The 13385-nt window shown below is 43.9% G+C and overlaps 1 protein-coding gene across 11 annotated transcripts in view; it reads right to left on the bottom strand.

The window, feature by feature from the left end:
• The window catches only part of Gpatch2 (G patch domain containing 2), a 157040-nt gene that overhangs the window by 35214 nt on the left and 108441 nt on the right, over positions 1–13385 (bottom strand). The window contains exon 9 of one of the 11 annotated variants that reach the window (XM_006497198.3): positions 4732–11833. The exons of the other annotated variants lie outside the window; for them this stretch is intronic. Within the exon in view, the coding sequence (XP_006497261.1) occupies positions 11728–11833 (106 nt within the window). The 3' untranslated portion in view covers positions 4732–11727. Of the gene's footprint in view, positions 1–4731; positions 11834–13385 lie in introns of those variants that run through there. 11 annotated transcript variants of the gene reach the window in all.

Here is a 13385-nt window from a genome sequence, read left to right as displayed (position 1 = left end):
CGGTGTCACTGCAGGAGTGCCCGGGTGGCAGAGGGACGGACAGCGCTGTGAACCACAACCCCGTGTGACCATCCCTCTCTAGATTCGCACGGCCCTCCCCCCTTACCCTCTGTCAGTATGTCTCCGCAGATTACACTGAACAGATGGGTGGGCTCAGCCCTGCTTCCTCTGGTTCCTATGCACACAAGTGTAAGGAACTTTCAAGCAATATTTTAATAGGACAAGGACTCAAATCCCTTTTTCCCTGTGTTTTCTTTTAAAGCACCCAGTTGTCCTCTCCACCCCTTCCCCTTCCCATGTGTACTTGCACATATAGTTCAGAGGTTGGTGTCCCTAAATCAGGCTCACCTGAGCTGCCCATTCGGTCTGGCTAGGCAGCTTGCTTTAGGAATCTCCTGTCTCCACCTCCCAAGAGCTAGGATTATAGACCTGGATTATATGTGGGTGTCGAGGAGTCCAAGTTCTTGTCCTCACGATGGTGTGCAAGCCCTTGATCTACTGAGCCTCTTCTGTAGCGGTTCTCCCAGGACACGGATAGCAAGTCTCCATTTGGAATTGTTAGTCTTGGCTCTGATGCCTGCTCTCTCACACTTTTATCACTTGGTTTCCCATTCCGCCTCATCCCACACCAGGCCTCCTTGACTATGTCCTGTTTTAGCTCAGTGCCTTGAAGTAGGTGCCCGGCCGCAGCGACAGGCCTCAGCTGTCCTTGCACTACCACCTCACTGAGATTCTTCCCACATCTTAGCTCCTTCAGAAACAGGACATTTAAAATAACAATTATATTGTTGTAGTTGTTGTTTCTTGGTAAACAGGAAAGACTGTTTCTTCTTTAGCATTCGGTTCTGTTTGCTTTACCTGTATAACAGCACAGTAGAACAAAACACCCATTTTTATCTCAGACTTAAAGGCTTACAAGTCCTTGGGTCTGAAATCTACTGGCATTCTCAGGTGAGCTCACTACCATGGTTTTCTCTTGGTCAAGATTCCATGCCATAGGCTGTCATGCTTTCTGCTGTGGTGTATTCTGTACATCATGAAAAGCCTGGCTTGGTGACGGACACCTGTGACAACCAGAGGTATCTGCATGGTGTCACGCCTCGTGTGTAGCATCCACAGTCTGGAAGAACAGTCTTACAATTGTCCCATCGTTATGCTGTGCAACACTGGGAGTGGCTTCTGTAGCAGGGCGGCATTCACTGGAGGGCCTGAGGTCGCAGATGAACACACTCACATTTGGAGGGAAGAGCTACCTTCATCTACAGGGACTACCATGCAAGTATGCGCTCTCTACCTGTCTGGTTCCTATAGAACCTCTCTAGTTGCTTACCAAGGCTTTAGTGCAGAAACAGTCTATTTACTCCCCAAATTGTCTTCACTTGGAGAGCTGGTTCTCGATCACGGTTCACTCGGGGACATGAGGGCCATTTTCCTCTTCTCTCAAGTGTTCTTGAGCCCATGTCCCTGCAGATTCCTTCCTCTATATCTACAACAGTGTGGCACGTCTGTCATTACACTTAGCAGAGACGGCAGCCTCCAGTTGTTTTCAGATCAGAAGGATCTGTCAGTTGACCATGGAAAATAACTCCAGGCTGACAGCCATGTCTAACTCTCGGAACCTAGCAAGCTGCTGGGGTGAAATCAAACCTCTGGGAGAGTGTACCCTCAACATTGCAATGAAACGGGAATCTTAAAGAAGTGTTTCTCCAACGGTGATTGCAACTCACTGGAATGCATTCAATAACTAACAAATCTTCAACCTTTATTAGATGCTAACCAAAGTGCAGATCGAGACCGGCCACATTCTCTGAAGCCAACTCTGTTAATTTCCTTGCATGACTGGGCTGTGATACCCTGGCTTCAGACTGAGCACCGCTTTGGTTTTATGCCCTGTCCAGTGACTCTGGCCACACAGAGAAATGACAGTCATGTTGCTGTCAGAAGTGGACTTGCCCAGTATGTAAAAGAGCAAAGGGAAACATACTGACACACTGAATAACAGACAGAATGTTGGGAACTTGTGAAAATGTAACCAGATCTTTGCTATTGAGTCATACTACCCTGTGAAAACACACTTAACCGAACCTTGAGTAAATTGCTTACTAGTGAAACTCTACTAGAATCAACTGACTTGCCACCTGTCTTACATGGCCTTTTGGATTCCTGCTGTAGAAATTGCTCATTCTTTAGAAAAAAAAAAAAAAGGTGGGGGAGGGGTCTTCTAGTTTAAGCTACGGCTATCAAGGCATGGGCTAATGTTCAGCACAGACTAAATGCCACAAAGGCAGTGGGGACCACATCTGATTTATTGAAGAATATTTCCCTCAGCAAGTGCATCCTTGATAATATCATATGCTTATAAAATAGCAATTGAATGAAATTTAACTAGTCATGCCCACAGCTTACAAGAGTTTTCTATACCATTTATACTTTTATTGACTCTAACTTCACTAACTCTAGGTCCTTCCTTACAGTGTGGTGAGTGTCTTAGGCTATGGGGTGTAATGCCGTGGTGTGTTCAGGTCAGCAGTGTTAGACTACATACCTGCACCCTAATGCACGGTGTTGCCTTTTCTGAGTGACCCTGCACCTGAGTGTAGGGCTGTGGACAGAAGGCGTTCAGTCTTCTCACTCAATGCCCTTGAGATACTCAGAAAGCTAGAGCGTCAGTTTACTCCTACGACTTGTTTTAACACTGAAATATTTGAATCAATTTCCCTTATAACTTCTCTAATCCAGGTCTGTTACTCACTGTATTCAAAAGCCTTATTTTCTTTCTTTTTTTTAATTTATTTTTTTAATTAGGTATTTTCTTCATTTACATTTCCAATGCCATCCCAAAAGTCCCCCAGACCCCCCCCCCCGACTCCCCTACCCACCCACTCCCACTTCTTGGCCCTGGCGTTCCCCCGTACTGAGGCATATAAAGTTTGCAAGACCAAGGGGCCTCTCTTCCCAATGATGGCCAACTAGGCCATCTTCTGATACATATGCAGCTAGAGACACGAGCTCTGGGGGGGAGGGGGGTTCTGGTTATTTTCAGTGCTCATGAAGAAAAACACCATGCTACAAGAACCATTTTCAAATACAAATCTTTTTTTCTCTTTTGTCCTGCATATACTACTTCTGGCAGACATATACAGCTGTCTTTTTTTTTTTTTTTTTTTTAAATCTCAGATATTACATGTTAGATGATCAGTTATCCAAAGAGTTGTAATTTTGTGTTTTCATGTTTTTGGACACACATAGTAATTTTAATGGTCTTCAAGATGTTAATTAATGCAGAAGACTAAGAAGGTTTCCATAAAAACAAGATGTAAGGTTTTGGGAAGTAGGCAGGTTAACTGCCAATGACCATCCACCCCCCACCCCCAACACACACACACAATGGTGGGGACTGAGCCCAGGGCCACACACATTATAAGCTTGCGTCGTCTACAACAGACCTGCATCCCCAGCTCAGATAACTGACTTCCCGGGAATTAGAAATACGCTCTGATAAACTACCTTCCACTGGCTTAGGGACACTGCTCAGTCTTTCCCTGTGTCTTCACACGTAACGGGGACAACCAGAAGATCTACTGCCCAGGGCTAAGTTTAAAGCAAGGGCAATTCAAACGCACCACCAACACTCAGGCTTTCAGCTGCTGTGAGAAGTCGGTGTGATGGCACGTGCCTATATGCTTAGCATTACGGGGGCTGAGAATACAGGGTCTTAGTCTGCACTACACAAGAAGATCCCACACAAGAAGACCCCATCTAAGAAAAAAAAAAAGGAGGATTTCTTTTTTAAGCGAGGAAACATTTTGTCAGTTCTGTATTCATCCATCCCAGTGTGTACAGTGTTTAGGATTGCAAGTCCAAATAGCCAAGGAGCCAAGTTCAAGTTTTGCTTCTTTGTTGTCTTAGGCAATGCTCAACACTCTGGCACCTGGCTTTCCTTCTCTGGAAAAGAGAGAGGATAAGAAAGCAAATCTCATAAGGCTGGCATGCACAACAGTGGTGTGGTTTTGAGACTGCTAGTTGGCATGTCCTATAAAATCAATACTTCCACGGGCTTGACATGGAATATCTTTAATGCTGTTCAAAAACAGACAAAGGCAAGCCCACAGGACGCCATGTTCTGAATTTGAGCTAGAACTATCAGTATGCACCACACTTTCTACCAGCAACAAATGAAAAGAGAAGAAAAGAGAAATACTAATTGGTTTCCAGAAAAGACCCCGACTCAAAACTATGCCCTGGTAATCTAAATGGTTTCCATATGGAAACCAAAGCTTGTGGTAAAGGAGCACTGGAGTCAATGGAGTCGCTGCCTCAAGTGGGCCGACTCGGCAACCATTCGGATAACACCTGATGGACAGAGACACACCGCTGTCTAAAACAACGAATTCTGCTCTGCAAACTGGGAGGAAGGGCCAGCACCAAGCCTTCATCAGGCCTTCTCTACATTATCTACACCACAAAGAAGTAAGCCCAGATGGGCAAACCAAACCAAACCAAACCAGGAGAACTGTCACCATTCCAGTGAGAAACACAAAGAGCTTAATAAATGACAGCACACACGTGTCCCTTTGACAAACAGAATGCCACGAAGGGGAACCTGGAGATTGTCTTACTAGATCTAAATGCCAGTTACAAGGGCAAAGAGGACAGAGGATCTCACCTAATGGAGGCTCCTCCCAGGGGGCGGGGCTATTTACATGACCATCATCTGGATTCCTTCTGTTCTGTGTATTCAGATTTTAATTACCAAGTTCGTGCCAAAAGACAGAAAACAAAAATAACTGAGCTCTTTCCAAAACCTTGTCAGTTTGGGTCCAATCTGATGTTTTCAACAACAGAACAAATTTTAAAAAACAGGATATGTATGGAAGGAAAATTCGTTAAGTGTAAGGAAATTTAAGGCATTAAAGAATAAAATCAGCAGAGAAATGTGTGACTGGGATGTATATTCACACGTGCTAATGAACTACTTTACTGTTAAAGTCAACACGATGGTGTTACTATGACTTTGTCAGAAGCTGCCAAATAATTTGATCAGTCAATGGACGGATGACCTAAACATCAGGCAAGTGCAAGTGGGCAATTTGGGGAAGATGCGTTTAACATCTGCAGCCATCAGAAACATGCAAACGGGATCTTCACTGAGCCCTGGCTTGCTCCAATCAGAATGGCTGTTAGGAAGAAACACATGAGGCAAATGCTGGCAGAAACAGAAATCAGCATAAATTCCTCAAAAGACTAAACATGGATGATACTACCCCTGAGGACACACACACAAAAATCCAAGTCATCACACCCCACGAGATGTGTGTATATGTATGTACACACACACACACACACACACTCACACACTCACACACACACACACATACACACACACACATATACATACACACATACACACACTCACATACACACACACACACACTCACACATATACACACACACACACATACACATGCACTCACACACATATACACACACACTCACACACATATACACACACACACACTCACACATATACATACACACATACACACACATATACACATGCACTCACACACATATACACACACACTCACACACACATATACACACACATATATACACACACACTCACACACATACACACACATATACACACACATACACACACATATACACACACGCATACACACATATACACACACGCTCACACACATATACACACACACATATACACACACACATACACACACACACACACACACACACACACGTGTGCAGTGTCATCCACAAAGCCAGACAATGGCAGCAGCCTCTCTATCCAGAGGAGGAGTGAGTACAATGGGGTGGTAATGAAGAGTAGAAATGACAGAAATGCAGGACAATAGACCTAGGACCCCCCACCTCACCAGAGAGCGCAAGCACTCAGAGTGTGAACAGCTATATTTAAAAAGACAGGAACGTAGGAGCAAGATCATTTGGAAGGAGTAGAGAAGCCAGCAAGAGGCTTAAGGGTTAGAGTAGCAAAAGGTACTGGGGTGAATATAACGTTCGTGAAACACATGTATGGAAATGCCCAAGAAAATTAGAAGTGGCATAGTCAAGGTGTCCATGTCTAGCAGATAGGATTTGCAGTTGGTGAGAAGACACACGAGATTAGCATGTGCACGCACACTTGCTAATGAATTACTGTGACTGTTAAGGTACAGGTGACGATGTACTAGTGTCTCCTCCTAGCCAGCATTTGCTGCCTGCCACCAGTCTTCTTCCTGACAGCCATTCTGATTGGAGGACAAGGGAATGAATTCCACGGAAGTTTTGATTTACATGTTTCTGATGGCAAAAGCTGTTGAACACGCTCTCGAGTGCCGGCCACTTGTACTTCCCAGGTGCACTTCCTGTTTGATCCATTAGCCCTCGCACACACTGATACTTATCTAAGAGAGCCCGAGCTAGCTGACTGGCAGATATGAGCTTCGGCTTTCCTTAGCATTCCTCCATATAAACATTTTTCACGGTAACACACTGAAATCACTTACCCCTCAAGCCCCACTTTATCTTCTGGTCCTCACGTTTACAAGTTTGCAAATATGGACTCACTATAGCCCCTTTCAGGCGCAGTAAAGCAGATCGTTCATAATTTTTAAGGACTGAATTTGAAATTCAGTTAAGCTATCCATGAGGCTTGCCTGTGCCCTCTAGTCTAGGAGCCTATACTACAGCCTGCTGTTAAAAAAACCTTGAAAACCTTTATCTGAGGTCTCCTGTCCTTTGGACGGAGAATGGATCGCTTCGTTCCATCTTTCTAATTAGTACTTTAAGCATATGCTCAGCATTTCCCTCTAAATGTTTGCCTTTTCCCCAAGCTCTGCTACAGCTGGCCAAGATCGGAATGCCAGAAAACATTTAAATATCAACATCTGCTGAATTATGTTAATTTAGTGTAATATAATTGGGCATGAGTTGGAATTGAGCATTAATATATGAAATAAAGAAAGGTAAACTCCCATCTGTAGCCTGGAACACAAATGAAATCAATGTGGAATGACAAAAGTGTTTATTCCCAGAGAGAAAAGGGAAGAGAAAGAAAAGAAAGTACTGGATATAAAACACTTTGATTAAAAAGCAAACCAACAACTATGTAAATAAGTTTCATATTACTTCTACATTTACTTTGTATTTATCTAATAGTTGAAAGATGTTTCAAGTGACAAGTGCTTAATATTTGAATTTTTATATATTAAGTAAAATATTTTCATTACAGATACATGGGCATTAAACTTTATACTGCTAATTATAATTAGAACTGGATAATTCCTGCTCTATTGTGATCCAGTTGGTCCGATTTAGATTCCACACACATGACAGCACTGCAAACTGCAGGCATTTTCCAGGTGGCAGATGAATGTAGTAGGTGGGCATATTGGAATGAACTTGTCCACAGGCTCAACTTCTCCAGACAGTTAACTGACACAGGCCTTCATGTTGACTTATGCTTATTCTGGAGTAGGAAAGATACAAACTATCAAGCAGCCATATTCCCCGCGACTCGACTCGCCATTAAAGAATTAGGGCTGGTGCTTGTCTGGGAAGTGTTTTGGCATAGGAACACACTGCATCAGCATCCCCAAGTGCTCTGTAATGAAGTGACAACTCGGGCTGCAGGAGTGACACAGCCTTGTGATGCGACTCTGCAGGTGCACCTTAATCATTTCCTAGGGGACCCATCTCTGGGAGCTAAAGGTTAGATCTGTGTCGGTGGCCACTTAATCACTGGGCCAATTTGGAGAGTGCCAACTGTGAAACAGACACCTGTCCTTAAGGAGATGGACTTCACACCATAAATTTCTTTCAGTTAAGGGTCGCAGGAACAGCTCACACATGCTAACAATTTTCCATCGTTAGTGACCACAGCCACATCCAAAAGGCATCCCCGGGGACAGAGCCTGTGCACATGTCTAGGCATCTGAAAACATCTAGTTCATCTGGGGGAGAAAAAGGTTACTACGTGAGTAGAGCTACACTGAGAGGAAGTGCACTTTTAGAGTTTTATTTACTACACAAGGACACAAAACATAGTTCCAGTTGGTAAGCTTGCTCATTCTCTATGGGTCCCTCAGATCCAACCAAAACACAACAGTTCAACATTCAAATTGGCTAATTTATTTGGTATAATCATAACTTAAAATAACCCTCTCCAGTCATTCATTTAAAATCTTGGCAAGGAAGGTTAGAATTTCAGGATGCAAAGGACAGGAGCCACGAGCACTGGCAATTTGCGCACAGTGTGGTTTTATAAAATACAGTAATTTGGTCGTAGAGTGTAGAATGGGAAAATTAAACCCCTTAAAAGCCATTTTATGTCGCGTATGTGGGAAGCTCCCAATTATTCTGCTCTAACTATCTCTAGCCCTTGAAGTTATTCAAATGCTCTTTTTAATTAGGACACATATATAATTAAATGTATTCCAATTAAACAAATATGGAATGCATACATTCTAATTAAAGTGAACATGTGACTATTTTCCATGAGTTTGGTCATGCACACATAAGAATGAATGGAAATCACTTCGAGAGGGTTTTTCTCAGATGGGCTGAGCAAATCTGTTTACAACAAATACAGTCTTCCCCTAGTTTTCAATTTGGGAAGAAAGGTTATACAGGACAATAACATTTTAAAGTCAGTGTTTAAAGGTGGTCCCAAGTCACTCTCTGGACATATAAAATGTCAACTAGCTAACTAGCATAACTTGTTTTAAAAATATAGCATTAAATAGTGACAACTCCAGTGTGACGAGGACAGGTCTGTTTAAAATGCTAATATTCTAAGAGGATGGCTGTGTCTCTTTGGACATAGGGAGAGTGGCAGTTGGTTTTGCTGATATATAGAACATTTGTGGATGTTTGTTTGAAAGGCAACATTACACGCACACACACACCCCTCACACGCAGTTCGACATCCTCACATAGTCTCTCACCAGCAGCCCTCCTCCCATTTATTAACAGCTGCTTAGAGCTGTAGTCGTTAATACTTTCATTTATTTTTGGCAAAGCTGCAAAATGACAAATAGTTTTGTATCTGTTGCAAATTAGGTTTCCTTTCCAAAGGACAAACAGCAGCATGGGAAGACTGAGCACATGGCATCCTTGAACATCTTTGGAGCTTTAGAAGATCAAATAAAGAGCAGCTGTAATTCTGTCCCATCTGTGGCAACACGGTGACAGTCGTCGTCGAGTAGAAGGAGTGTGGCCGAGTTGGTGCCGACAGGAGGCTCTTCTTACTTTGAGGGGTGGCAGACATGAGCCAGCGTAGGAAATGGGAGCGTATTGCGCGGTCTACAGTTTCTCAGATGAAATCTACCGTCTTCTATTTTTAATACACTTATATTTTAATCTACTAACTGGGTAAGAGGATAGCAAAGACTCACCCTCTCCATTTTATTTTGAATACATCATGTAAGAAATCAGAGCACAGAATATGTAAGGTTATCAAATCATACAATGAGAACTAAGTGAACATGTACTGTTAGGAATAAAGTAAAAAGATATTGTGGAAGTTAAATACTATCAGCAAAAAAAATATTTTTAGTTGATTTCAAATAATACGTTAATGTGTTAGGTACTTTTTTTCTAGGTGCTTGTTATGAGTACATGCCAAAACCTAAACTTTCTAATGAAGAGGGGAAAATCCCGTCCCATTACAAAAGTCTGCAGGAACGAAGGGAAACAAACATCTTGATATAAAGGGAATAACCAAGCCGAGTTGCCACAAGCTCTCAAGCTGGTACATGGCTTCTCATGGCAGAAGACACCAGACAGCAGGGTAAAGCTCTGGGAGAGAGAGCAACCCAGGATGACACAGGACAGAGTCTCAGGCACCCCGCATGCCTGTGAAAGTGGCTTTCGATCCGGAGGAGTGAGGCTGAAGATTTTCTCTGATTCTACTCAGAAATTTTTACAGAATTAGGGACATACTTAACTGTAACTTTAAATAATGGATGGTGTGGGAAAAGACAAGTGATTTTTAAAGACACACATCCGTCACAGAAATGCTGACTATAAGATGGTAACGCAGAGGGCATTTCTCCACAGGCCTTCCTGACACAGGTTCCTCCCCTTTGCAGATTACTGTGGAAGGGACTGGGAGCAGAAACATCCTTATGAGGAAAGGCTGGCTGAACGATTCTCTGGAAACAGGATATGTTCCGAGACGTTGCCCCGACTGAACCATGTCCTTGAGGAATGTAAGCTTGCCTCACTGCCTCTTAGGATCCCTCAGTGTGGAATGGCAGGGACTCCATTTGTCTCAGACATCTTTCCTGAGCTTGGGGGATCAGCTCAAAATGAATGCTGCTTCTTTAAGGTCTTGCTGTCCATTCACAAGCAATAAATGCTATCACTGCTTCAGATAGCGTTGTGAACATGTTCTGTCTCACTGGTCACAGATAAGGAGGTACCCAGGCCAGAGTTACATACTCTGAAATAGGCTGAGCACAGAAACTTTAGAGGCTGAAACAAGGTGGCTCTAAGCTCCAAAGAGATTCAGGTACTTGCAGAGATCCTGTCTCAAAACAGCAAAACAAAAGCCCTGGGTGCCCTGCTCAAGGATTTAGTTTTCACTTCAACAGACACATGTCTCAACAAACGTCATGTCTGTTAGTAAGATCTGAAAGTGATAAGAAGTTCTAAAAGTAACATTTAAATGTGCTTTTATTCAACTATTTTGAAAGTTTCATTTTCTTGAGTTTTTACTTATAAGATTTTGAGATATGTAAAAATAATTAAGTGGCACAAAAACTCTGATCCTCATGAAACATCAGACAAGACTAGGATACAACTAAGGTGAAGACTCACGGCAGGAAACAGACAACACTGAGCCAGTGCAAGAGGGAACAGAACACAAAACTCCAGTGAAGGGAGAGCACACCAGGCATCGGAGCACAATGCTCAGCCTGAGCCCGCTGCGCCCAGGAGCTTAGCCCGAGGGCGCGGACAGCTCACAGCACACTTGTGACTGTCTCCAGGACAAAGTAACCCCTCTGTTGCAAAGGAAAACCCAGGTCCTATGTCCCCGTGAATGAGAAGAATCAAGTAGTGAGAAGCATAGTGCAGGAACACTGGAGCACAGTGAGCTACAACCATAGAGGGAAACTGGTCATATGAGCACTTGAGGGGGATGCTGTGAGGAACACTTCCTCACCCACTGCTGGGACACATCTGTGTGTGGTATGGCGCTCTGAGAAACTATAGGAAACAACAAACTGACAGGCACATCAGAGGAACACCATCAACAATATTGACAATCAGTGAATCTATAATTTAATTTACAGTAGGTACTAATGCGACCTGTTGTCATTTTATTAGTGGCCACTGGGATATGACAGGATGACACATTATGATGAGCACCGCTACTGTCAGTAAGCAGGACAGGGATGCCTGAAGCACTGAAGGAAGGTAAGAAACCCACAAGGCCAGCACCTCAAGGAGCACGGACACAGGACAGCTCACAGAACAGAGCACAAATCTCTTTAGAGAAATGACTGAAGCCGGGGTGGTGCTCCATGCCTCAAGTCCCAAAATTAAAGATGCCAAGGTACAGGGAACATTGTGAGTTTGAGGCCATCCTGCACTACCATATGGGGCCCTCTCAAAGGCAGACAGTGAGCGACTGAAACTGTTAGTTTTTTAAATGTGTGTTTAAAGGAGATCTTACCTACTGTCTTTTTCAGTTCTTTGTTAGGCACAGCAGCTTCTCGTGCTGGGAGAGGACAATACTGCCATGCTCAGCAGTGTAAAGAGCACAGAATATGAAGCAGAGCGAAGCCAAGGGAGACGCAGGAGCCTGAAGCAGAGATGCAGAACCTTGCACCAAATGCCCTTAGTAGCACGGGTAAATATGTGAGCAAAACTCTACAAAGATTCCTAACATTTCCCCAAGGTGCCCGGGCCCAAGCTGTAACTTCACAGCACTTGGCTGTGTGTTCAGAGCATCTCTGAACAAAGCCCACTTCAGCACCTCAGCCTTGACTCACACCTGTGAGTTTATGCTTCTGGACTTGCTTGGGACATTCTGGGAGTAAATGGCCCCGCAATGCAATGACTCACTCAATCCATTACAGTTCTGTTCTCTAGCCTTTATGTTTTTCCCTAAGTTGAAAAAGGCAAGTGCAGTCACTCATCCAAAAGGGTTAAGAAAAGTCAAGATAATATGAAATCCTCCGGCAGTAAACGGGCTTCAGGAGAGGAATGCAGAGTACTGTGTATGAACTGGAAGGTGAAGGATTCTCACGTTGCATTTAACAAAGACTGAGAACAAAATGCAAGCTCCAGTCTCTCCTCGCACTTATGCTCACTTTTCCACACTGCCCTGCACTTTCACATTAGTGATCAGAAGAGCCAGCACAGTCACTAGTCAAGACAAAGAACCGATACGAGATGATGCTCATGGAGAGATGTCTGGAGACATGAGTGTACAAGTCAAAAAAATTCTTCTGAGGATTTGTGTTATAATATTGAGAAAATTGCCCACCAGTGCTTCAAGAAGTCAGTTTGTTTGTATTTATTCCTGTTGTATAGGTGTGCAGATAAGACCATTGTGTACCTGTAACATAGACATGTCATGTATGTATGTGAGAGAGAAAGACAATGCAAGAGGGGAGGGGAAGAGGAGGGGCTTAAACACAGAGAACGAAGGGTTCTCCAATATGTAAATAATGGAGGCGAGGAATGCAATTACTCCAACAGGAAGATGGTGGTGGGGGTGGACATGAAACCCTGAGGTAGCGCAGTTCCAGGAGAGCCCATGGGTGCGGCAGAAATACAGGGGTCTGCAGACACACAACCTCCCAGAGTTAACAACCCTTTCTTTCCCAGAGAGCTCAAGGGAAATAGTGCCATGGAGCAGAAACATGAAAGGGATGGGAGCCCACAGGTCTCCCCTCTGACTCTGTAGTGGTGCTGAGAATGGAGGCCAGGGCTCTCCTATACAGACACACTCTACTGAGGGCTAACCTCCAAGGCCCTCTAGGCACTCTCAGTCAAGTCTGTTTATTTCCTTGTGGCTGGTGGCACACCTTGCTATCCTCACAGGGTGTGGGGCAGAGCCGGTCTCAGGCCTCATGAGGTCTCATTCCTACTCTTCTTCCACAGACTCAGCTTTAACTTTCTGAGAAATTCTTACTAAGCCTGAGGTATGATGGCTAATTTTGCCTCAGCCAATCAGCTTTAGCTTTTTAGTGGACCAGAAGGACTGAAGAACTTGTCCGAACTGTGGGATTCCTGCTGGGGGCTGTTATAAAAAGCTGGTCCTCTTGGCCTTGAACTTTGCACTAGCTCCTTCTCTGCTGTGCTAAGCTCCCCAGCAAAAACAACCAGAAGAGAAGGGGCTCGTTTAG

This window comes from Mus musculus, chromosome 1, assembly GCF_000001635.26.
Source record: "Mus musculus strain C57BL/6J chromosome 1, GRCm38.p6 C57BL/6J".
Taxonomy (NCBI): Eukaryota; Metazoa; Chordata; class Mammalia; order Rodentia; family Muridae; genus Mus; species Mus musculus.
Note: the sequence above shows the minus strand (reverse complement) of the source record. Positions and strands in the feature narration are given on the sequence as shown.